The sequence below is a fragment of the Spinacia oleracea genome, chromosome 5 (genome assembly GCF_020520425.1).
Source record: "Spinacia oleracea cultivar Varoflay chromosome 5, BTI_SOV_V1, whole genome shotgun sequence".
Taxonomy (NCBI): domain Eukaryota; kingdom Viridiplantae; phylum Streptophyta; class Magnoliopsida; order Caryophyllales; family Amaranthaceae; genus Spinacia; species Spinacia oleracea.
The window spans coordinates 10681369-10704734 of NC_079491.1; the positions used below are offsets into that span (position 1 = coordinate 10681369).

Sequence of the window (23366 nt, forward strand, 5' to 3'; positions counted from 1 at the left end):
AATACATATAAATATATCCGACTAATACTTTAACAAATATATCTGTTTTAACTATATACGTAGTATATTAAAATTGTGATTTTAAATGAGTTTTTTACTAAAATAAAAAAATTATCACCAAAAATTAGATTAAGTTTTTGTGTACCACTTATAAATTTCAAGTACGTGTGTTCCTATAATTTTTTTTTTTTTTTGACAACAAATAAAATCAATCTTGAGTTGAGTTCGAAGTTGGAAGTGAATTCCGGCTCGTGTGATCGTGTGTTAAACCAGTTCAACTGTTTCTATTAATTGGGCTTTTTAGGTTTCTGTAAACGGAAAAAAAAAAAACCCCAAATTCAAAATAATAAAAATAAAACCCTCTCACACCTTACCGCCTCTTCATCTCACAAACCTCTTCTAAAACCCTAAGAGAGAGAAAATCAACTATATTTCATAACCTCTCATCATCAATGACGTCTGAAGCAGAACCCGTCACAACGGAGGACATGGAGCTTGAGAACGCCACGGGCAAGAGAGACAGAGAAGAAGCGGGAGAGGCAGCGGCGGTGAACGGCGGTGATGCGAAGAAGCAGAAGGTGGAGGAGGAGAAGTCTGTTGAAGAGGAGAGGATGGAGAAGTTGGAAGGAGGTGAGGAGGAGGAGAAACCCGAAAAAAGCGGCCCGGTGATTCTCGGGCCGAAAACATTCGGGACGTCTGTTGAGATGTTTGATTATTTCTACAAGTTGCTGCATCACTGGCCTACTAATATTAATTTCAACAAGGTATTGCTAACTTTTTTTGTATGTTGTTGTTTTGATTATTATGTTTGTTATTTTTATGTTCTTTTGAAATTAATGTTTTGATTTGCTAGGTTTGATGGGTTTGAACAGCTTTTCTTTTTAATTTTTTTTTTTTGTTTGATTGGGAAGTTTGATGTTCGTTTAATATAGAATAGGGAAGTAAATAAGTTTTTAATTTGTAGAAAATGAATATAATTGTTACAAGTTCTGATTCTAAGATGAGCCAATGAGGTTGTGTAAGGGGAGGTGGTTAGTTGAAAATGCCGTGAATAAGGTGTAATCAGTAAAGAGTATTTCGGAAATTGGAGAATTTATACCTTCTTCGTTTGTTTGGCATTGTCGTTGATCAGGTTTCATGATACAATGATGTTAATTACTTGAATCGTTGTTGTCACTACTCACTAGGGCAACTAAGTTGGATTGAAGAATGCCTTATGGACAAGGGAATCAATTTTTAGTGTAATTTGCCTGGTAGCCCCTGTTTTTACAGGGCACCTGCTGATTGTGTTGGAGGAGGCTTTAGTAAAACTGAAGGTAGAATTAAATTAAAACTCGAATAATGGATGGCTGAACAACTTTTTTTTGTAACCTTATTTTTAAAAAGTTTTAAAGACTCCTACTTTTTTATTTGTGAATATGAAATTTTCCCCAATTATGAAACTTTTTTTCAAATTAATACCAACTTTATTCTGTTCTTCAAGAACTTGAGGTTTAGGTGTAACTATCGAAGACTCAAATCACTCATTTTATTTATGCTCTCTTTCTTTTTTTCATAGAAAATTATGTTTTGGGAAAGATATAAGATATCTTATCCGTTTCCACTGGTTCTGATTGTCATAAACTAAGGTTAGTAGTTCTATCTTAGACCGAATCAGGGTGAATGTGAAATAGATGAATCAATTTATAGGACATCTGATACATCTTTCAAATTTGTTTACCCTCCTCTTTATATCATGTTGGCATTCTAATTTCCTGTTAATAAAGGTAACGATCGGTTTATAAGGTCACTCTAGGAATGTTTTCAGTGAAATTTTTGGGGGTAGTTTTCTTTAGGGTGCAACAATAGTTACTGAATTTCTTGCCTGTTCTGTGCCTTTTCTTGTTTTTTTTTTCGAGCTTTTACATGTGCGACTATGCATGCTTCTTTCTTTGAGTATATCGGACCAAATTTCAGGAAATGGGACAAGCATGTCTTACCAGCGATGTCAATCCAATTCTTAATTGTAGTAAATTGGTATCGTTTTGTCTTCTTTATAGATACAGTAGTGGTTTTGTTTATTCCTAAATTACTTGACATATAGTTATCATTAAAGAGAAGTAATTGTATTACCTTTTTCATTCGCCTAACTTGAGGATGATGGCTAGTATCATGGGCTTGAATTATGCTGGTATTGACATGTGTCTTTGCGAGTGTTTATACCAACCTGTCTTCTGTGCCAGATGGTTTGGTTGTTGGCTAAGTTGATAGGAGTACTTGGCATGCATATTTTGGAGGAGTGTTAATTCAGTCTCTGATTTTGTGTTATGAATTCAATTTTGGTAAAAAAAAACCTCTATTCAGTTACGGACATCATAAAAGTCTCTTATCACTCTATTGCTTTCTTATTGCTAAGTTCTATGTAATCATCCGGTTCAAAGAAAAATGAGAACTGATAGGTTATTTTTCGGGAATACACTAAAAGGATCCAATCTAAACAGTAAAGTGGTGGTTCTTCTTGTCATCATTATTCACTTCTTGCTCAATTAGTTAACTTTGAACTTAATTTTTATTTTTTGTCCGAAGATTGGATTTTGTTGGCACATTCCTGAGAAGAACAAAATCAAAAAAATACTAATGGTTCTACGTACTTCTCCTGTTTCTGCATATTTTACTGATGTTGTCAAATTCCTTGGTTTTTCTCCCTTCAAGTATGAGCATCTGGTGCTGCTGGAGCTGATAAACAAGGGTCATCCAGAGCCAGAAAAGAAGGTCGGTTCAGGAATCAACGGCTTTGAGATTCGCCAACATCCCGAGTGGAAAAGTCGATGCTTTTTTGTGATAAGAGCTGATGAATCTGTAGAAGACTTCAGTTTCAGGAAGTGCGTGGATCACATCCTTCCTTTGCCAGAAAACATGAAGATTAAAGGTGATGTGAACAAGGCACTTGGTGGTGGAAGGAATGGGGGAAGAGGGGGTGGTCGTGGCCGTGGTCGAGGAAGAGGAGGCGGGGGCAGAGGAGGGGGTGGCAAGTTTAGAAGGTGATGAAACTGGCCTATAAAGCTAAATTTAAAAGTTTGAAGAGTTTTATTGCCAGATATGCTGGTGCTACTAGTCCTAAGTAGTGTTTTGTTGCACCAAATCTTTGTAATATCAAATTTTTGGCTTAATTTTATGAATAACTCCTTTCTTTTAGGTAATATCTTGTGTTATAACAAAAAGTGTTTGAACTTTGAAGGGTATATTACCCTGTCCTATTTTGGGAGCAGATTATTCATTAGGCATAAAGTTTGAGCAATTAGACAGAGAGTGCAACCTTGATTATTCCATTATTCCATTAAGCTCATATTCCGTATGATACTAGCGGTTACTTGTAATTAAGCTCATATGATGCACGGATGTGTCTATTGGATTTGATAAGTTTATGGTGCTAAGCTCATATAGCAGAGGTGTTGAAAGCTGACCCGATCTGAGTTTGACCCGACCAAACTCGTTTAGAACCCGACCCGGGATGACCTGGTCCGTTTTTACCCGAATTGAACTTGACCCAGATTTGACAACAATTGTCCTGAAATTGACCCGAACTGATTAGATCAGACCTAAACCCGATTTAACACTGGAACCGGGATAAAAGCTCTAACCAACTGAGTTATCCACCAACGTATGTCCATTGCGCTCACTTTACATGCATATATAAGATATAACTATAGCCATCCATCGTCATTAGTCCGTTCCGTTAAACACAATGATGGAACAGTGAATGCACGTAAATGCTCCATCAAAAAGGATTTGTACGTAAATGCGTAAAATTGCATGAGTGTACATTGATTAGTACAATTAATGCATTTCACAACCTTAAACAGCCAAGTTAATTAATTATTTTGAAAACCCAAAACAGTCAAGTTAACTATATACTCATTTGCAATTTGCAAATCATTTTCACATTTTCAATGCACCGAGAAACACCGCTTAAGTTGCGTTTTTTTCAACAGATGAAACCTAAACTTACACGAAGTATGAATTTATTGGAATTGAGTAAACTAGATTGACCTGATAGAACCTGATTAGACCCGATTAGAATTTATTGGACGCCTCCTTCAAAAAAAAAAATTATTGGATCCGATCAAACCTGATTTCAAGAGAGTAAACTTGAGAGAGTCAACTTATAGGATCTGATTGAAACTTACTGATCTAATAAGATCTTATCTGAGCTTATTAGACTAAAACTTTTTTTTTTTAATATGACGAGGACGCTCTCGGCTCCTTTTCTCTCTTGTAATTCCCAAATTTCATCCCCCATTGTAAGATTATAAAGTATTACTTAGGATCCCGTTATTTTACACTCTGTACTTCGTAGAACTGTAGAAGTGTTTAATTTGTACAAAAGATTTTAATCCATTTTTGACATACACGTTTAGGCCTTAATATTTAGCAATTGAGGAATTACTTGGAAAATGTTAGAAATTAATTACAATTGTGATCTAATGAGTAGTACCAATAATAATAATTTTAGTTAATGTGATGAAACTATCATTATGCCGTCACATAAATTTAATAACAATAAGCTCTTTATATTCCTTCTTCATTTAGTTTTTTGTGATTGTATATATAACACTTGTATAAATTCATAAAATACGACCCTTGATAACCATTTACATTCTGATGCTCTCTCTTCTTCCTTATGTGGAGCCATAATCTATCACGTTGGTCTCTTCCCAAAAATGATGAACTACTCTCTATTCAGTCTCATCAATATCTCGATCCCAAGTAATTCTTTTCTTTTTCCGCTTCTTTTTATATATTTTATGTACAATTCTGTTTATCCATTTTCCTATATCATAGTTAGCTTTTTATAATCTTATTTGTATGATCTTGATTATAACTTTAATTTTTTTTGTTGGGTGAAGTGGATATAATATCCCATTTGATTGGCAACATGAGCTTCCCTTAGAAATGAGCAGCATAGATGCAACTCCATTGATGGAATGTTTTCCTGATGATCCTTCTTATCCGTTCTATTCATCGTTGGATATTATGTCAACCTTCACAATTCCACATGTTATCCAAGGTATATAATCTTCATGCTAAAACATTGTGAGTACATTTGTACGTAGTACTTAATTAAAAAAAGTGACGACAAACTCTTGTAAAAGACAGTATGACAAGATTCTTATTTATCATATTATTGAAGATACAATATTAATGGAAAAATATTATTTCTTCCGTCTCTGTTTGTTCTTCACGTTTTCCTTTTTAGGTGTCTCAAAATATTCTTTACATTTTCTTTTATATTATCACATAATTGCTTTAATATTCTATCAAAATTTGTGTCCAATGATTATTTAAACCAATTAAATTCATTGGGTCATTTAATCTTTCACACTTTTCCAATGGGACATTAAATTTTTCTCATTTTACCAATATCATAATTTTGATAAAAGTGAAAACATTATAAACAAATGTAATTTTTCTTGTTTAAATAAAAAAATAGAGGAATCTCAATGCACATTAATTAGTCGTTAATAAACGTGTAAAAAACCAAAGGTAAAAAACAAAAAAAGACGGAGTGAATACTACTCCCTCCGTTTCTTATTGTTGTATCCGTTTCCATTTTAAGCGTTTCATATTGTTGTATCCATTTAGAATCTATTCTATTTTTGGACATACATTTTATCCTAAAATACCCTTACATTTCTATCTAATTACCAAAATACCTAAAGATTCTACCCATATTCCCACCTAATTTTCCCCACCCATAATATTTAATTCTTTTCCCTTCCCCATATACCCACTCTCTCACCTCCTTTATCACCCATCATTATCACTCCTCTCTCTTACCATATTTCTTTATTATTTTCTCACTCCTTTATTTATTATACTCTCTTACACCCAATCATTTCTCTTACACTCAATCATTACACTTATACCCATACAAATTAAGATTTCAATTTTCTTAAAAATCACACCAGATTCCAAATGGATACATCAAAAAGAAATGAAGGGATTACTTGACAAAAAAAAGTGACAATAAATTCTTGTAAAAGCCGATATGACATGATTCTTTTAAATTCTTGTCATAAATTCTTGTAAATTCTTGTTATGTCGTGGTGATGTGTGTATTTTTTTTTTTTTTTTTTCCATGCAGATACTAAAACCATATATGATGGCTACGGAAATGGATTCGAGGGGTTGCATGATTTGGAGTTAGAGAAAGCACCGCCGCTGCCGCCACCACTGCCGCCGCCATTGGGATTGTGCCATGATGATTCTAATCATCAAACCAGGGAAGATCTTGTTGAAAACAAGAATGTGTTTCAAGAGAAAGAAAATAACAACAATGTTTCAAAGACACTTACAAAAGAGATAATTAGCCAGTATTTCTACATGCCAATAACAAGGGCAGCTAAAGAACTTAACGTTGGCTTAACATTGCTTAAGAAAAGATGCAGAGAGCTTGGCATTCAAAGATGGCCTCACAGGAAACTCATGAGCCTCCAAACATTAATCAGAAATGTCCAGGTAATTTAATCAATTTTTTTCTAATTAATTAACCTACTTTAATCATGTTTATCATTTTGTTAATTATTACATTAATTCTACTTACTATTTAATTTGAACCGATCCTCCCTAAAATCTCGTACTCTATTTAATTATTTTGAGAAGTGTTAAATGTTCCTAAGTGGAATTGTAGATTAACTACCCACATTATTATGGTTTTGATAGTACATAATTAAGTTTGATTAAATGTGTATGGAGTGGATGTCAATTAATTATCTTAGTTGGTATAGTCTTGACTGAGAGGTGGTACCCCAAGCCTGAGATCAGTCCGTCTATACACAGCTATGCCATTTGATTGACGTATTACCTTTACAGCTCTCTCTCCACACTACACCCTTGAAAAAAGTATACATAGAAACGTGCAAGTAAAAGTATTATTGATAAAATACACGTTCAGAACGACTATATATAGGATAATAAAATGTACTAGTAGAATACATGCACTTATATCAAACTATATGTATTTGGATTTAGTTGTCGCATTACTAGAAATGTGATGATAATTTTGTCGATCTAATTGCGCAAACGAACGTATGCATGCAGGAAATGGAGAAGGAGGGAGGAGATAAGAATGAAGCAAAGTTAAGAGAGGCGATACAAATATTAGAGCAAGAAAAGAAATTGATGGAAGAAATGCCTGACCTACAACTTGAAACTAGAACCAAGAGGCTTAGACAAGCTTGCTTTAAGGCTAATTACAAGAAAAGAAAGCTAATCAACAACATGAATAATTACGATATTAGCCCTCAATCGTCTTCTTCGGCTAGCACTTCTAATGATAATGCTAATTACGAGATTAGCAAGGGTAATAATGATGATTATGGAGATGATGATGAGGATGTTATGGATGTCATGAACTTTCCTTACTTTTGTTCATGATTTATTTCTTTTAATTGGAAGGGATAATCAAGAGAGTTACATCTTGTAACTCTGTTTCAACTTTTGTTTAAGTTAATTATTACCATAAATTAGATGGTATAGGAAGAAACGATGAATGCTTCTAGTAATGTATGTAACTTTTATTTTTATTCCTAATAACAAGAATACGTGATAATACACGTTATTCTTAGGAGGTATAGCCGTATATGACTAAAGATTAAAGATGAAATATTTAATTTATGACTAGTATGTGCCCATGCTAATGCACGAGATTTCTATACACTTAGAAATTTAGTAAAAAAGGTTGGTAGATGATAGATAATATTTTAAACGATATAAGACAATTAAAAACGTTGGTAGATGCTTAAGGCTAGGAAAAATATCATTTAGATATATGTAGTTTGGTGTTTTTTTAATCAATTTCGTTTTATTATAGCTAGCTTGAAATAATCTTATTGGTATTGTATGATTATATTGGTGTGCTAGTCAATTTTTACTAAAGTAATATTTTTTTGATACTACGTATCTATTATATTATACTAAAACAAACATAAGGAATGACACATATATGTCACTTTCTTGTTCAAAATTTTCCCGCCAAAAACTCTTTCCTAAAAAAATACATATATACTTTATTCTTTTTTTTTTCCTCCTTTTTTATAAATGTTTATATATGGAAAAAAATTACAGGATTATGGAATATGACATTATCAGACAATTTTAGTAATATTCTAGTCAAATAGTCATATCAATAATAGAAAATATTATTACTCGATATTTTGGTCAAATTAGCATGTTAAAATTTATACTTCGTATAATGCGGAGAAGGACATAATTGTACGAAGTATATGATAAAATAAGTACGTTCGAGATTTATTAATCACACAATAGATTTAAGTGACAAATATTTCAATTAAAATATTTTATAAAAAAGATGATCAAATAATAATTTTCAATATCCGTGCATACACGGGACCTATTCTAGTCACATATGTTTACATGTCAATTGTTTGTTAAAAATATGAATTTTCATAATTATATTTTGATTGATTAATAAGATAGTCTAGATTTTCTCCCTTTCCCCTCTCTTACCCCGGGAAAACTTTCACTTTTTCCATCTATTTCATAACCATTTTGACCATCATTGACCAACACCTTAACTGTCCACCATCGCTCGACTTAACCACGCCGGCCACCAAAACCACTCAACTTTATAATCTTCCATCCAAAACCACATGATGCATGCACTTAACCACCAAGAAACTCTAACCAACCACCAGGAAATTCATCCTAGTTCAAACCATCGGCGAAAATCTATCAACCAACTCAACCATCCTCGATATCTCCCACCTCCCCCCCCACGACCCAAAAAACTACCCCCTTAAAACCACCTTATAAACCCACATCCACCACAAATCACCCACCCACTACCCTCCCTAAAAACCCATCCATAATCGCGGATTTTGGTTGCAAATGGTTATTTTCAACCTTGAAAACTCCGAGCTTTCATATTCGAACTTGATTTCTGAAAATGAAATTGGCCAGAGAGGTGTGAGATGACAATGCTAAGAGAGGAAGACGAAGTCGCCAAAGCTAAGAGAGAAGAAAAAGTCACTGAAGTTAAGAGATGAGAGGTTTCCAGTGTTGAGAGAGAAAGAGGGAGCAAGTTAATTTAGGACGTGATAATGTCAAAATGTTAATTTAGGACGTGATAATTTATTATGGCAAAGAGTACGCTTTGCTTTTCATTCCCCTTATTTCCTTTTTTTGACGGCATTTCCTTTCCTCTTTGAAAACCAAACTCTCTATAAGAAACTAAAGAGGGAAAAATATTTATAATGTTTTCTTATTGAAAAGGGTAATAAGAAAATATAAACGAAGTTTATAAGAAAATAACACGCTTATATAAAATTTTAATCGATTTGTATCGATTAATAATTTTCAAAATTTTAAACTTTTTTTTATGTATAACACATCGAATTAATAGAATCAAATTGTAGTAATGTAACTGATTGTATGTGCAAAAAGATCAATATTAATTCTATAGCTATTTTTATGAAAAAAATATCAATATTAATTCTATAGCAATGATGAATATGTAAATCTATATTAACAAAATTTAATTGACTCTATAATTTTTTGATTTCCCCAATTTATTTTAAAAGTTTTGAGATTTTATTAAAATAGTCAAACATTTTTTACTTGAATATTCTACCTTTTAATTATAGAGTATTTCTATAAGTTGTGAGATTCCTTTTATCAATTATATATATATTGATGATTTAATACATTGAATTTCCTTTTTAGCCGGTGCATGAGAATTGAAATTTAGATGTTTGAAAGCCTCACATTGACTAACACTCTGCTTTAATAATTCGGATTTTTCATGAAATACCCCTGAATTTTGGCGAAATTCACCAAATGCCCCTCGACTTTCAGAAATTCATAAAATACCCATTTTTCAATACTTAATGTACCAAATACCCTTATGACGTCATCAATTCTAATTAACCCATTTAACTCACCCATTAACCGATTTATTCCCAATTAATCCACTACACTCCTAATTAACCTATTTTTTTCTTTTCTCTCTCCCCCACTTTTTTCTTCCAGTTTCTTCCATGGATCTCCCACCTCTACTAGAATGGTCGACTTTCCATCCGCCATCGTCGGCGCCAATTAAGCAACAATAACAACATTAGCAGCGACGGTGGAAGCAGGTCGGCGACTGATTTTCTTCGGTTTTTGGCTGCACCACCAACTCATTTTCTCTCCCTCTGTCGCGACAAGTCCACTCCATCAACCCCATCAACAACTCCGACTAAAATTCCTAGAAAAGGGTGTAAGCAAGAGAGCCTCAAATCTGCATTTTATCAAAACAAGAGAGGCTTGAATTGGGGGAGAATTTTAAGGGAGAAACAACCTTTTTCTATTTGATGTTATTGTTCAATTTTCTCTAAATCTCTTCTAATTTCTCTTCGAATTTTGGTTTCAATTCTTCGAATTTCTCTTCGATATTCTTCAAATTTCTCTTCGAATCTATGGGGTTTGTTAAATTGATGAAATTCGTTAAATTCGTTCAATTGCTTTGACTTTTTTGTGTGATTAAATATGATGGAACTTGGTTTGGCTTCAATGGAAAAAAAAGTAGTCATGATTTAATGGTGAGCTGATGGAAGGAGGAAGGAAGGAGGAGAGAGAGAAAAAAAGAAAAATGGGTGGGTTAGTGGGTTAGTGGGTTAATGGGTGGGTTAATTAGGTTTGTTAATGGGTGGGTTAATTAGGTTTGTTAATGGGTGGGTTGATTAGGGGTGTTAATTAGGAATTAGATGGGTTAATTAGGCGTTAATTGGTCGATTATAGGTATGATGACGTCATTAAATATATTAGTTGTATTAAGTTTTGAAATAAGGGTATTTGGTACATTAATTATTGAAATATGGGTATTTTATGAATTTCTGAAAGTCGGGGGCATTTGGTAAATTTCGCCAAAACTCGGAGATATTTCATGAAAAATCCGTTAATAATTAGATATGATAAGTCAAGGTGTTGAGCAGTGGACTCAGCCTTCTTTTTCATTAAAAAAGTTCTTTTGTGTGTAGACTCTAGATCCCCTCATTTGTTTCAACAATTAAATGTATCACTAAAATAAGACAACTGCATGTATGGGTGTGCAAAAATTGGTCCTGACCGAAAAAATGGACCGGACCGAACCGATCCAAATCGGACCGGACCGGACCGAATTGAAGGTAATCGGTCCGGTCTTCGGGTCGAGAAATATCAATTTCCGGTCTTCGGTCCGGTCCGGTCTGGTTCGGTCCAAAATCCGATTTTGGACCGGATCGATTTTTTCTTAATAAAATATAAAATAAACTATTTAAAAATTTAATTATCTCCTTTAATATGTTGTAAATATTACTATATTATGATATATTTTATTTTAGCTTCCAAAAAAGGCCTTAAACAATTGGGTTTTTATACATATTTTTTCTTCTTCACCATAAATTTTAGAAAAAATAAAATATATAGAGAAATAGGTCTACAACCGGTCCAAACAAACTAGACAATAGATTAAACAAAGATGTGTTTGTTTAATAAAGACGTGTTTGTTTAATAAAGATGTGAAACAAACTAGACAAGAGATTAAACAAACACATCTTTATTAATAATAAGTTTTAAAAGATCTTGAAACATGAAAGTAATTTTAAAAGTTTTTTGGTTTGTAACTTGTTAATAGCTATTACGAGTGTTAAAATCCTTCAAACTCGAAAAATTCTGTTTACCAACCCGAATCCAACTCCGTCTTTAATAGATAGAGTCTATAGAAAAACTATGATTATCGCTCGAAAGTCGTTCTTTCATATTTGCTCCCCACATATAAGGGAAAACGTGAAAAGGTGCACCATACAACATTACACCCGGGTGCACTTTTAATGTACAAAGCTTTAAAAAAAAAACATGTAGGCGCCAAATATTACAGTCCTCTATCCCACCTTCGCGGCTACGCCTATGAAATATGAATCCAACTTCCCTCCTCCGTCGTCGTTCTTCTTCCATCCCAAATTTCTTCTCCTTCCTCTGCTTTAATCGTCTCTTCTCCACCTCCTATTCTTTCTCTCTCCTCGAATCTGCAACTCTTCCCAACTTGCTTTCTGCAAAACCTAGCATTGAAGAACATCATCAATGGCAGCAAAACCTAAATTCACACCTCCAGAAAAGAGAACACTTATTTTCTCTCCTTCAATCCTGTTCCCATTACACCCATTTCCTTCAACTACATTCCCAATTCACCCGCACCCATTTTATCCAACATCCTCGCCTCTCTCTCAAGTTTCTCGCTCGAGCTGCAAGAATTTGCCCTCAGAATATTTTCTATCTTTATCGGATTTTCACTCAGATTTCAATGCCTAATTTTTCGCATTATAATACCATGATTAGGGCATTTTCTCTTAGTGATTTTCCTGCTGACGGGGTTGAATTTTATCGGAGGATGAGGCGGGAGGGTGTAGTGTCAAATTATCTTACTCTGTCGTTTTGTCTTGATTGTTGTACTAAGAATTTTGGCTTGATTGAGGGGATGCAGATTCATGGGAGGGTTTTGGTTGATGGATATGTGAGAGATTGTGTTTTGATGACTTCTTTGATGGAGTTGTATTCCCTATGTGGGCGATATGATGATGCATGTAAGGTGTTTGATGATATGCCTCACAGAGATACCGTTGCTTATAATGCGTTGCTTTCTTGCTTTATGAACAATAAGAGGACTAGAGATGTTCTTTCTGTTTTTAAATCTATGCAGACCCTGGAGATAGATTGTAGACCTGATGAAGTTACTTGCTTGCTATTGCTTCAGGCTTGTGGTGATTTAGGGACACTAGATTTTGGTAGGAGTATCGTAGGTTACATGGAGAAATATGGTTATGGTAATTCGATGAGGCTAAATAATGCTCTCATTACCACGTATTCCAAATGCGGGAGTGTGGATGATGCATATCGAATCTTCGAGAGCATGCCTGCCAAAAACTTGGTCTCGTGGAGTTCGATGATATCATGCTTTGGGATGAATGGATATGGTAAATATGCCATTGAACTTTTTTGGGAGATGTATAGGATGGGCATTTCCCCTGATGCTAAGGCTATTACAGCTGTTTTATATGCCTGCAGTCATAGAGGGCTGCTTGATGAGGGTTTGTTGTTTTTTGAGAAGATGACTCGAGAGTTTGGGATACTTCCGAATATCCATCATTATGGGTGTGTTGTTGACATATTAGGCCGTGTTGGTTCACTTGACCGAGCATATGATCTTATAATGTCAATGGAAGTTAAACCGGATGTAAAAGTTTGGAGGACCTTGCTCACAGCTTGCAGAGTACACAAGAATTTTGGCATGGCAGAGCGGGTGATTGAGCATATAATGGAACTTAAGGCTCATGAGGCAGGGGATTATGTTCTGTTGTTGAATACTTATTCTTCAAATGGAAAATGGGATAAAGTGACAGCAGTAAGGAAGTTTATGGAAGAACAAGGAATCCTTACAACCCATGGATGTAGTACTGTTGAACTAAAAGGAGCAGTGCATGAATTTGTTGTTGACAACGTTTCACATCCACGCAAGGATGAGATATATGACATGCTCAGTGAAATCTTACAACAACTGAAGATTGCTGGATATGTGCCTGAGGTGTCATCAGAATTACATGACTTAGATATGATAAAAAAGGAACTCACAGTTTCTTCTCATAGTGAAAAACTAGCCATTGCTTTTGGGGTCCTCTCCACTCCGCCTTGCACAACAATTAGAGTTGCCAACAGTGGTCGGATTTGTGATGATTGCCATAACTTTGCTAAGGTTTTTTCTGCTGTTTATAATCGGAAAGTGATAATCAGTGATCCGAATAGGATTCATCATTTTAGAGAAGGAAAGTGCTCCTGTGATGACTGCTGGTAGTTATTTGCTGGGAAGATAGTTGTTCACTATGTTACTTGGATTCGACTCAAGTACTCCTGCCACACACGAATACATGTCCAAGTGACGGACTAGGATATATGCTGAAAAAATTCTTTGATTTTGTCCCGAAATGGAGTGTCAAGTGTCCATATGCATGTTGAAATATCAGTGTCATTGAGTAATGAAGAGTCCGAGTAAAATTGGTTTTCTACTATTAATGTTATGGCTAAAATACAGTCAGGTTCACTACCGCAAGCCTTTTGGTTGGCACAATTTGGACCAAAACAGAAATTGCTGGTTGGTTGGGGGTATCTTTGTCTTGGAGAGGCTTTTGCTTCACTAAGATTGAACTCAATTGTTTGGTGCACAAAGCACACTAGACGGTTAGGCAGAAGATGGTAGACTTGGAATTCCAACTAAAGCTTCTCGAGTACATATATGTGAACTTCGGGAATGTCTTGGTCATTCATAATTCAAGAGCTCCACAAATGAAGTTGATACTGAGCTGTATGGTAAGTTTTTGATACAAAAAGCCGAAAATTTTATGAAGTAATGAAACAACTTCATGATTACTCCTAGAATCAGTTACCTTGGAGTCCAAGATCTTGAGGATGATATCTGAAATATTCTAGTGAATTCATTCTTCAAATAGTAGGCAACTTGCTAACAGAAACAGAATTTCTTGGGTTGATTTATATACTGTAACTGTGTGTTGTCATGGTGATTCTTATAAATTTGGGAAGCATATATTCCAGAAGAGAAACTAGATGAATTGCAGCTTTCGTGCACTTTGTTTGGTGACTTGTATCTATATGTTTGATATCTCCAATGTGCAGATTCTATTTTTTCCGTTTGTTGCAGAGAAGACTAATATTTACAGGAATTTTCCACAGAAGAACAGGGAATTCAAATAAAATCAATCAACCAGAGGAAGCCTCTTACCGTGCTGCACAAGTATCAGGTGCTGCATGTTTTATTTACTTCTCTTCTAAATCAGTTTGATATCCGGACTGTGTGAAATGCTGACTGTTAAGCATACACAGTTCTAGGAGTCACAGGTATACAAATGAATTATCGCATTAATCTCCCTAAGTTTATGCAGCTACAGGTTGCTTGTGGACAAAAGCCACCCCTTTGTCAATACTAGCTTTGAGTTCAGGCTTCACAGCCTCCAACGCCTTGGCTTCAAACTCAGTCAATCCCTGCAACTCTGATGATATAAAAGCCTCAACCCCTTTCTTGCCAAGCTTAACTCGCGAGGCAAAGAAAGGAAGCTCAGTCAAATTAGACTCTACATAAGCACACTCATAAACATCGGCATCTCCATCCAAAGCCCTCAGAGATGACTCCACAAATCTTGCAGCAGCATATGCCATTGATAGCGTAGCAGAACCTTCCCCAGCCTTCGCCTCCACCACTTCTGTCCCTGCGTTTTGGATTCTCAGAGTTAATTCTTCCACTTCTTCATCGGTGAAACTCACTGACGGCCTCATTTTCGACAGGAGTGGCAAAATTGTGATTCCGGCATGCCCACCTACCACAGGAACATCAACATCAATCAGCCTCAAGTTTTTCTTCTTAGCAACGAATGTATTTGCTCTGACAACGTCCAATGTGGTAACCCCGAAAAGCTTCTTTGGGTCATAAACTCCCTTCTGCTTCAGCACTTCTGCTGCTATGGGAACCATGGAGTTCACTGGATTAGTTATTATGTGGATGTAAGCTTGGGGGCAATTATCAGCAACAACCTCGATCAAACTCTTGACAATACTGGCATTTGTGTTGAAGAGATCATCACGAGTCATACCAGGTTTCCGTGGGACCCCTGCTGGAATGACAACAACATCCACACCCTTTAAAGAGTCAGCCAGCTCAGAAGTCCCAGTAAAACCAAGCACTTGAGCTGGTGTATTGCAGTGAACAAGATCTGCTGTAATTCCTTTCACATTGGCTATATCATATAGATTTATGTCTGAAACTAAGGGAGACATTTTGATCAGAAGCGAGAGTGGCTGTCCAATTCCTCCAGCAGCACCAAGGATAGCCACTTTATAACACGATGCTTCAGGGTTTAACCGATATTGGGAAATCTTTTCATACTTTTGGGTTCTTGGAGAAAAAGTTCTTACTAAAGCTGTATTACTTTCCTTTCCTAAGAAAGAGGTTACTGATTCACAAGTCACATCAATTGCAGCAGCCTTGAGGCCACTGAAACCCCTGAGAGGGTATTGGGAATTTAGAGTTAGAGTTGCCGGCTTTATCTGACGGGGAAGGTTGGGTTTAGGATTGACATAGGTGGATGCAATTGAATAGGTAGCTGCTGTTCTTGTTGCCATTTCAAAGTCCTACAGAATTTAGAAAACCAGCATGTTGGTAGACATTCAGAAGCTAAATTGGTCAAGCATGGAATTACAGAAACTGTGAAACCTGATTACTACATCGAGCCACTTGTTGCTATTGGTAATACCTCAAAGCTTTCTCATTTCATATTATTTAATTCTGCAACAATGTATAATTACATGCCACTTTAATCTGCTAAAGCAACAGTACTTGTTATAGTTTTCCTTATCAATATAATTAGTCTTAAACTCTTAATATCTTGCCTGAATGAAAGTTGCAATACAATATTTCTATGCAAATTGCAGCTCATAAACGAAAAGAAAATCGACTGATGATGAAGTTTAAAAGAAGAGAGAGAGATAGAGAAAGAGGATAACCTGCTAAAGGCAAACCGTAGGCAAGGCCTTGGTATATCAGTGGCTGGAGACGGACCAACAATCTGGTAGCAAGATGAGCAACTACAACCCCCTGTATGTGTTACCCTTTTCAGCTCTACTAGTTTCTAAATGCCATTTATTTTTTTATTTTTATATGATGGAAATTTGCTGTCCATTGAATTTCGCTATCATGAATTATACTTCGTCTATAGGATAGAAGTTCATAACCATATCCTTTTTAGCTTCAATACCCAACCAAACCAAGCCCGGCCCAGCCCGGCCCACAGGTCCTCTTTTCAGCTAATGTAAACTTATGATTTGAACTTTAATATCTTCAATGCTTCTAATGGGCTAAGTTGGTAGCTTGGTAGGTAAACGTGGACCTGTCCGGATTAGATTTGCCTCGCGGTTAAAGCCGGTGAATTTTGGGTTGAATAGTGTGATCAACCATGAAACATCATTTGTTGCATTTGGCTCAAGGATGAGCCCTGGTGAATCTGATTAAACTTTAAGGTTTATTTTTTGATAGTTAAAGGATATAAAAAAGGTAGATAGTTTATACATGGTTGATCAACCATGAGAATGAGAAGTAGAGGTACAAAAATGCTAATCAGGTCAAGTTTTTGGTTTTAAGCTATTTTGGATTAGGAGATGGTTGTTCACGACTCATAAACTTTTAGGCTCTTTGGGTCAACCTAATGGAAGATAACATATTTTTAGGTGATCTTCGGTTGACATTAAAAAAAAAACCATGGGAAGTATGACTTTTTACTTCCTAGTGAGTGGAAGAGTGTTGGATTGTTTGCTTGACAAAAACATGGAAAATCGCACTTTTAGGAAGTTCAACTTCTCACGAAATGGAGGAAGTTGCTTACCTAGATTCCTGTAGGTAAGTGAAACTTCCCATGGAAATTTGCTTTCTATGTTTAACCAAACATCACTCACTTCTTAGAAAATGCTTATACATGGGAAAAAGTTCTTCATAGTAAATTATTTTTTCCATGATCAACCAAACGACCTCTTTGTGTGATCAACGCATGTAATATTTTATTAGTGCTTATCAGGTAGAAAATTCATGGTTGGTTGGCAAGAGTGTAAAGTGGAAGAGTGTGACATTGTTTAGTTGGCAATAACATGAGAAGTTGCAGTTCATATGAAGTTTCACTTCTCATAAAATAATGGAAGTGTTTCCTAGGTCTTAGATAAATTCAATTTCTTATGTTCAACCAAACATCCTCAACTTCCTATAAACTGAGTATATATGAGGAATTATTCTTCTTGGGAAATCTTTACTTCCTATATTCAAGTACTCAATCAAATGGCTTCTTCAAACGTGTTTGTATCATGATGGTAGCAACTACTTCCTCCGTCTTTTAATACTCGCAACGTTTGTTAGTTTCGCGCATGCCGATGCACAACTTTGATCATTTATATCTTAAATTCTCTTTATGCAAAAATTATAAAAAGTTGATATTTTGAAAATACACATTGAGACGAATCTAACAAGATCCCACATGACTATGTTTTATCTTATATAAAAAACACTACGAATAGTCAAAGTGAATTATATGAATAGTGGCAAAAGTCCAAACGTTGCGAGTATTAAAAGACGGAGGAAGTATTAACTATTTTAAAATTGGGAAAAGTAAAGAGCTTCCCGATTTTGTGGGAAGTAGAAATTTTGAGGACATTGAACAAACCCCCTTCGCTATATCCTATGCCGTAAAATTAGAGATTAGTATAATGTCCATTGATAGAGTAACCATTTTTCTTAGACCATACAAATCCTTGTTGAGTTTATATTTAAAAGATCCATTAGTTGAAGAAAAATCTGTGTTCCAAGTCAGACCAAATCTGTATCATACTGAACAGCCTTCTATGTATCAACCATTCAACCGTATGGCCGTCTTAACTTGCACAATCACTCTAGTAACAAAACCCAGTTTACGCTTGGATGCCAAAGAAATTTCTATGGATCAATGCCATGAATGATAATCTCCTGCACTTTACAATTTCCCCCACACTCAAAAGATTTTGTAGTTGCTGATTGCTGATAATATTTCAGTTTTGACTTGAAAGCTAAAGGAATCCCAAAAGTTGAAAATGCAAGATATACATAATTCATAACAGCTTAAGCCTTAAATATCCTGTTAAGAAAAAACAAGTTTCTCTACTTACATTACATTTTCATGAAGCACTCCTGATGAAATTAGCAGGAGTGCAATTGATATCACCAAATGATTCACGGCTCTCAAGCGTCTATCTTCTCCATCTCTCTCCTCAACCCATAAGCTCTCACCAAACTCCCCACCGTCCTCACTGCAAGCTTCAAGTCATCCAATGGATTCCCAGGTACCACAGTCTTGTACAAATAACTGTCAAAAGTCATCTTCTGCACATATTCATCTGCACACATCTCCACAAACGCTTCCCTTGCTGGATCAGACCTGTAAAACACCTTCTGCAACACATCCAACACCTTGTAAGTTGGCCAGTACTTCTTGTCCCATTTCTGCAAATACTTCCTCAAATCCCCTTCATCCACCAATCTCTTTCCATTCTCAGAACCCTCGACAATCGCCTCAGCACACATCCTCCCACTCTTGGCTGCAAAGTATATCCCCTCACCTGAGCATTTTGTCACGTACCCTGCAGCATCCCCAACCAAAGCTACCCGGTCTTGAACTCGTTTTGGGCGAGGGTGTTCCGGGATGGGGTGGGCTTCCACTCGGATGATCTTTCCACCCTCAATCTTGTCCATGGCTCGTGTTCTTGTTGCTAATTGGAACTTCTTAATGTCTGACTTGTGGGTTACAGTCCCTGTCCCAACTGCTACGTGGTCACATTTGGGGAATACCCAACCATAGAAGTCTGGTGAGACATCGTCCCCTACATACATTTCAGCTAGGTTCTCATAGTAGGTCATCTTCGCATCAGGTATCCTGATACGCTCCTGAAAATGAAGATATCATATATAAGACCACTATTCTTCAAATTGCCGCTTCTTATAATACATAAGATTATTTCCCACTTATTAAGGGCAGGGTGAGATTCACATTTTTCATTTTCGATACAGTTGAACATCAAATGTTGTTGGGTTAGCCAAATTGATTAGGACAACATGATCTAACCTTCCAATCTTCCATTATATCACAAGTAGATTATCAATATTTACCACTTACCAGCCACCAACAACTAATTAAGTAACCAATTTTTATGCATATATCAAATTGTAGCAACAAAGGTGTTCAGCAATTATGCTTACAACATGGTAAGTTCAATTCTAGCTTGATAATTATGCTTAATGTCCAAAATCAAAAATTTCCACAATACATCTTTTTACTTGAAATTTACAAGTACTAAAACTACCAACTACAATTAATCCAAGACAAAAACCAAACAAGAAGTTCTTGCTTCATCTACTTGTTTCTTACTACAAAGTTTAAGAGTGTAGATGGCAATTAGCTCATATACTCCCTCCGGTCCCGGAATAGTCGCAACGGTTTGACTGAACACGCTTGGCAATGCATAACTTTGACCATCAATATCTTAAATTTTATATTATAAAAACTTATAAAATATTTATATTTTGAAAATATATATTAAGATGAAACCAAAAATATATTATATTATATGCTAACATTTATTTTCATATACTATAAATAAAATAGGGAGTATTTAATTCGGGTAATGAGTAATTTGGTTCAATTTTGGATCACTTTGGCCTAGTCATATTCAAGTCTATTGACAATGTTAATCATATGAAGTATCAATTTTGGTCAAGGGTCTATACAGATAAAAACTTATTAGAATTGAGGCCTTAAAACAATAAATCAACTAACCTGAAAGGCAATAGCATACTCATAATCCCCAGCAGAAATAGACTTAGCAACCCGGGAATTGGCCCCATCAGCTCCAATCACAGCATCCACCTCCAATGTCCGCTTCTCACCAGCTGCACCAGTCTTACTATCATAAGCCGAATAATGCAACTGGTAAGGAGCATCTGATGTCTTGGGAATATCCATCTTCAAGAACAACCCATTGATTACAGTCGCACCTGAATCGGAAGCCCTATCACGGAGGTACGCGTCAAGTACCTCCCGTCTAACCATACCAATGTACTCATGCGGCTTTAGGGTTCGGCCAATGTCAACCGCCACATTTGATGGGGAAATCATCTTCATCTTGGTCACTTTCCTGTCAATTATGTCTAGTGGCAAATCGAACTCTCCTACCATACAAAGTGGGATTGCTCCACCACATGGCTTGCAGTTGTCGAGCTTTCGTTCGATTAGGAACGTCTCTATTCCTCCCTTGGCTAGTGTCTCCGCCGCAGCGCCTCCGGCTGGTCCACCACCAATTACTGCCACACGGAGGTTCCGGCCTTTCAACTGTTAAATAACCCAGAAGTCTAACCCATCAGTGAAAATTAACATAATCTATGAAATTTAAAATTAAATCACAGTAGGTGAAAAGATAATCCATGCAATTTAATACTCTATGTTTTGTACTGTCTTGAACACTCTAAGCATAAACTATTAAGAAACTAGTTTTTGGCGAACATTCTAAAATAGTATACTTGACTATTAATTGGAAGTATGAGAATTGACAATACCTTAGGGCTGGTGATGCTGGCCTTGATTTTGGGGGATATTTTGACAGTTTTAAAGAAGGTGGTGGTTTCAGGGGTGGTGGAAGGTGTTGATTGGCGGAGGCCGGTGAAGGGTTTGAATGTCATTGAGGAAGCCATGGTGGTGGAGAGAGAGAGTGTGGTGGAAGTGACAAGTGAGAGTGTGATCAATGTTGATGATTTTTATTTTTTATTTCAGTTGTATTTTTAGTGAATTTTCTGGTTTAGGATATGGTTTGGGATATTTGTGGGTTTTTGGACCGTTGGATTGTGGGGGATGGAGGGTGAGGATGGATTTGGGAGATTTTGGTGATGGGTTGTATAAAGTGTACGTTAGTAGATTTCCTGTGTCTGGGCCGGGGTGGTTCATATTTTGCCACGTTGCTAGAGGTTTTGCCCGAGCTCTGCAATTTGTCTTGGCTAGCATTGAGTTGAAGCAACCAATGCATGATTGCCACGTGTTAGGCCCTAAATCTATGTTGTTCTATTAATCCTATCCTAGCCATTTTAATTCTGGTGGGTAACGAGAGGGCTCGTCATAGGAAGAGGATTTTAACTGGTCCGTTTATAAATTTTTCGGATTTTTCATGAAATACCCCCGAATTTTCGCGTAATTCACCAAATGCCCCTCGACTTTCAGAAATACATAAAATACCCCTATTTCAATATTTATTACACGAAATACCCTTATGACGTCATCAACCCTAATTAACCCAATTAACCCACCCATTAACCCATTTTTCCCCTAATTACTTTTTCGTTTCTCTCACCCCCTTCCTCTTCCCTTCCTTCCATGGAAGTTACTTTGCTGCTACTCTGCCCTTCGTCTTCGTCGAACCCGCAGCCCAGAAACGACCAAATCACCTCCTCCAAACGATGGCGCCGCCGGTAATTTCGCCGCTAATCAGAACTTCCGTTGAGTTCACCGAGTCGAACTCACAGCAGAGGTGAATCACTCGATTGAACGATTCCGACCATTTTTCTTCAATCCTTTGCATTTTCTTCCAAAAAGAAACCCCACAAACTACCAAATCGTTCGAATTTGATTTTCTGTCAAAACGTAATCCCACAAACTACCAACAAATTCTAAACGAACTTCCCAGCTTTACCCAGAATTCACATTAATTAAAATCCAATTAAACACAAAGCTAACCCAAATTTCAAAATTGCGAAAACAGTAAAGAGGAGAAGAGGGTATACTATTGTTCCTATGATTAATCATCTCTAATGATGTTGTCAATAGAGGGTGATGAACTATATATCATCTACCATAACATGATCGACGGAAGAGATTCCTTCCTGCTGCTGTTGTTGGGCTGCTGCTACGGCTGGTTCAAGAGGGTTTCCATGTCCCGCATCCTAGTCCTGGGAACGCAAGTGAGAAGAAATATGGAATGAATTAAGAGAAAATTGAAGAGATTCAGAGAAAAAATGAAACGGTGGCAAGGTGGTGGAGGAATCTGGGTTGCTTGATTCGTGAATCGGGGTTGTTTGATGTTTGAGGGGTATTTTAATAGCAGTGGTGGTGGTTGTTACGGTGGCAGGAGGAGGAGATTTTGAGGGGTTAATTGAAGAAGGAAGGGGAAGAGACCAGTGAGTTAATGGAAGAAGGAAGGGAGAGAGAAAAGAAAAAGAAATTGGTGGGTTGGTGGGTTAATGGGTGGGTCAATGGGTGGGTTGTTAGTGGGTGGGTTAATTAGGGGTGTTAATTAGGGATTAGGTACTTTAATTACACGTTAAGGGGTTGATTATGGGGTTGATGACGTCATTAAGTATATTTGGTGTATTTAGTTTTGAAATAGGGGTATTTCGTGTAATAAGTATTGAAACAGGGGTATTTTATGTATTTCTGAAAGTCGAGGGGCATTTGGTGAATTACGCAAAAATTCGGGGGTATTTCATGAAAAATCCGTAAATTTTTTGTACTCGTAAAATCGTTAATGTCAGCTTGATATTATTTAAGGACTAACTATTAACAATAAAACCATATTGTTAACACGGAACCTATATTATAATTATTAAAACAAAAATCTCATATCAACACATTTTTTTATCAAAAAAGATAATTAAGAATAGCTACTTGATCGTTTAGTTTACGGTATGAAAGTATAATCCAAGTAATACAAACCAAATCCAAGAAATAATATGATAA

The 23366-nt window shown here is 36.1% G+C and overlaps 5 protein-coding genes across 6 annotated transcripts; 3 read left to right on the top strand and 2 right to left on the bottom strand.

Moving 5' to 3' along the window:
* Positions 1 to 310: 310 nt before the first annotated feature.
* LOC110799422 (protein EMBRYO DEFECTIVE 514) lies at positions 311 to 3316 on the top strand. The gene is made up of 2 exons (XM_022004691.2): positions 311 to 764; positions 2692 to 3316. Exons 1-2 carry the CDS (start codon positions 453 to 455, stop codon positions 3022 to 3024), a joined length of 645 nt encoding a protein of 214 aa, XP_021860383.1. The 5' UTR covers positions 311 to 452; the 3' UTR covers positions 3025 to 3316.
* A 1616-nt stretch (positions 3317 to 4932) lies between these two features.
* LOC110798975 (protein RKD1-like) lies at positions 4933 to 7416 on the top strand. The gene is made up of 3 exons (XM_022004172.1): positions 4933 to 5047; positions 6125 to 6498; positions 7081 to 7416. The coding sequence occupies exons 1-3, from the start codon at positions 4933 to 4935 to the stop codon at positions 7414 to 7416; spliced, it is 825 nt and encodes a 274-aa protein (XP_021859864.1).
* A 4318-nt stretch (positions 7417 to 11734) lies between these two features.
* On the top strand, positions 11735 to 14838 carry LOC110799429 (pentatricopeptide repeat-containing protein At3g47530). 2 transcript variants are annotated; one of them, XM_022004700.2, is made up of 2 exons: positions 11735 to 14376; positions 14758 to 14838. In XM_022004700.2, exon 1 carries the CDS (start codon positions 11933 to 11935, stop codon positions 13862 to 13864), a length of 1932 nt encoding a protein of 643 aa, XP_021860392.1. In that variant the 5' UTR covers positions 11735 to 11932; the 3' UTR covers positions 13865 to 14376; positions 14758 to 14838. The 2 variants fall into 2 exon arrangements, with proteins under 2 accessions (XP_021860392.1, XP_056684238.1); XM_056828260.1 differs by having other exon boundaries at positions 14701 to 14827.
* LOC110799436 (malate dehydrogenase, chloroplastic) lies at positions 14770 to 17305 on the bottom strand. The gene is made up of 2 exons (XM_022004711.2): positions 16582 to 17305; positions 14770 to 16209 (listed from the first exon to the last, which is right to left on the bottom strand). The coding sequence occupies exon 2, from the start codon at positions 16198 to 16200 to the stop codon at positions 14959 to 14961; it is 1242 nt and encodes a 413-aa protein (XP_021860403.1). The 5' UTR covers positions 16201 to 16209; positions 16582 to 17305; the 3' UTR covers positions 14770 to 14958.
* A 1373-nt stretch (positions 17306 to 18678) lies between these two features.
* LOC110799455 (geranylgeranyl diphosphate reductase, chloroplastic) lies at positions 18679 to 21592 on the bottom strand. Its single transcript, XM_022004724.2, has 3 exons — positions 21200 to 21592; positions 20424 to 20975; positions 18679 to 19534 (listed from the first exon to the last, which is right to left on the bottom strand). Exons 1-3 carry the CDS (start codon positions 21332 to 21334, stop codon positions 18833 to 18835), a joined length of 1389 nt encoding a protein of 462 aa, XP_021860416.1. The 5' UTR covers positions 21335 to 21592; the 3' UTR covers positions 18679 to 18832.
* Positions 21593 to 23366: the final 1774 nt, after the last annotated feature.

Excerpts from the sequence above, each read along its gene's own strand:
- LOC110799455 (XM_022004724.2), bottom strand. The coding sequence starts at position 21,334 with ATGGCTTCCTCAATGACATTCAAACCCTTCACCGGCCTCCGCCAATCA. Across the intron at positions 20,976-21,199 it reads CCAGCATCACCAGCCCTAAG|TTGAAAGGCCGGAACCTCCG; the intron begins GTATTGTCAATT and ends GTTATTTAACAG. Across the intron at positions 19,535-20,423 it reads AGTATGCTATTGCCTTTCAG|GAGCGTATCAGGATACCTGA; the intron begins GTTAGTTGATTT and ends CTTCATTTTCAG.
- LOC110799422 (XM_022004691.2), top strand. The coding sequence starts at position 453 with ATGACGTCTGAAGCAGAACCCGTCACAACGGAGGACATGGAGCTTGAG. Across the intron at positions 765-2,691 it reads CTAATATTAATTTCAACAAG|TATGAGCATCTGGTGCTGCT; the intron begins GTATTGCTAACT and ends TCTCCCTTCAAG.
- LOC110798975 (XM_022004172.1), top strand. The coding sequence starts at position 4,933 with ATGAGCAGCATAGATGCAACTCCATTGATGGAATGTTTTCCTGATGAT. Across the intron at positions 5,048-6,124 it reads AATTCCACATGTTATCCAAG|ATACTAAAACCATATATGAT; the intron begins GTATATAATCTT and ends TTTTCCATGCAG. Across the intron at positions 6,499-7,080 it reads CATTAATCAGAAATGTCCAG|GAAATGGAGAAGGAGGGAGG; the intron begins GTAATTTAATCA and ends GTATGCATGCAG.
- LOC110799436 (XM_022004711.2), bottom strand. The coding sequence starts at position 16,200 with ATGGCAACAAGAACAGCAGCTACCTATTCAATTGCATCCACCTATGTC.
- LOC110799429 (XM_022004700.2), top strand. The coding sequence starts at position 11,933 with ATGAATCCAACTTCCCTCCTCCGTCGTCGTTCTTCTTCCATCCCAAAT.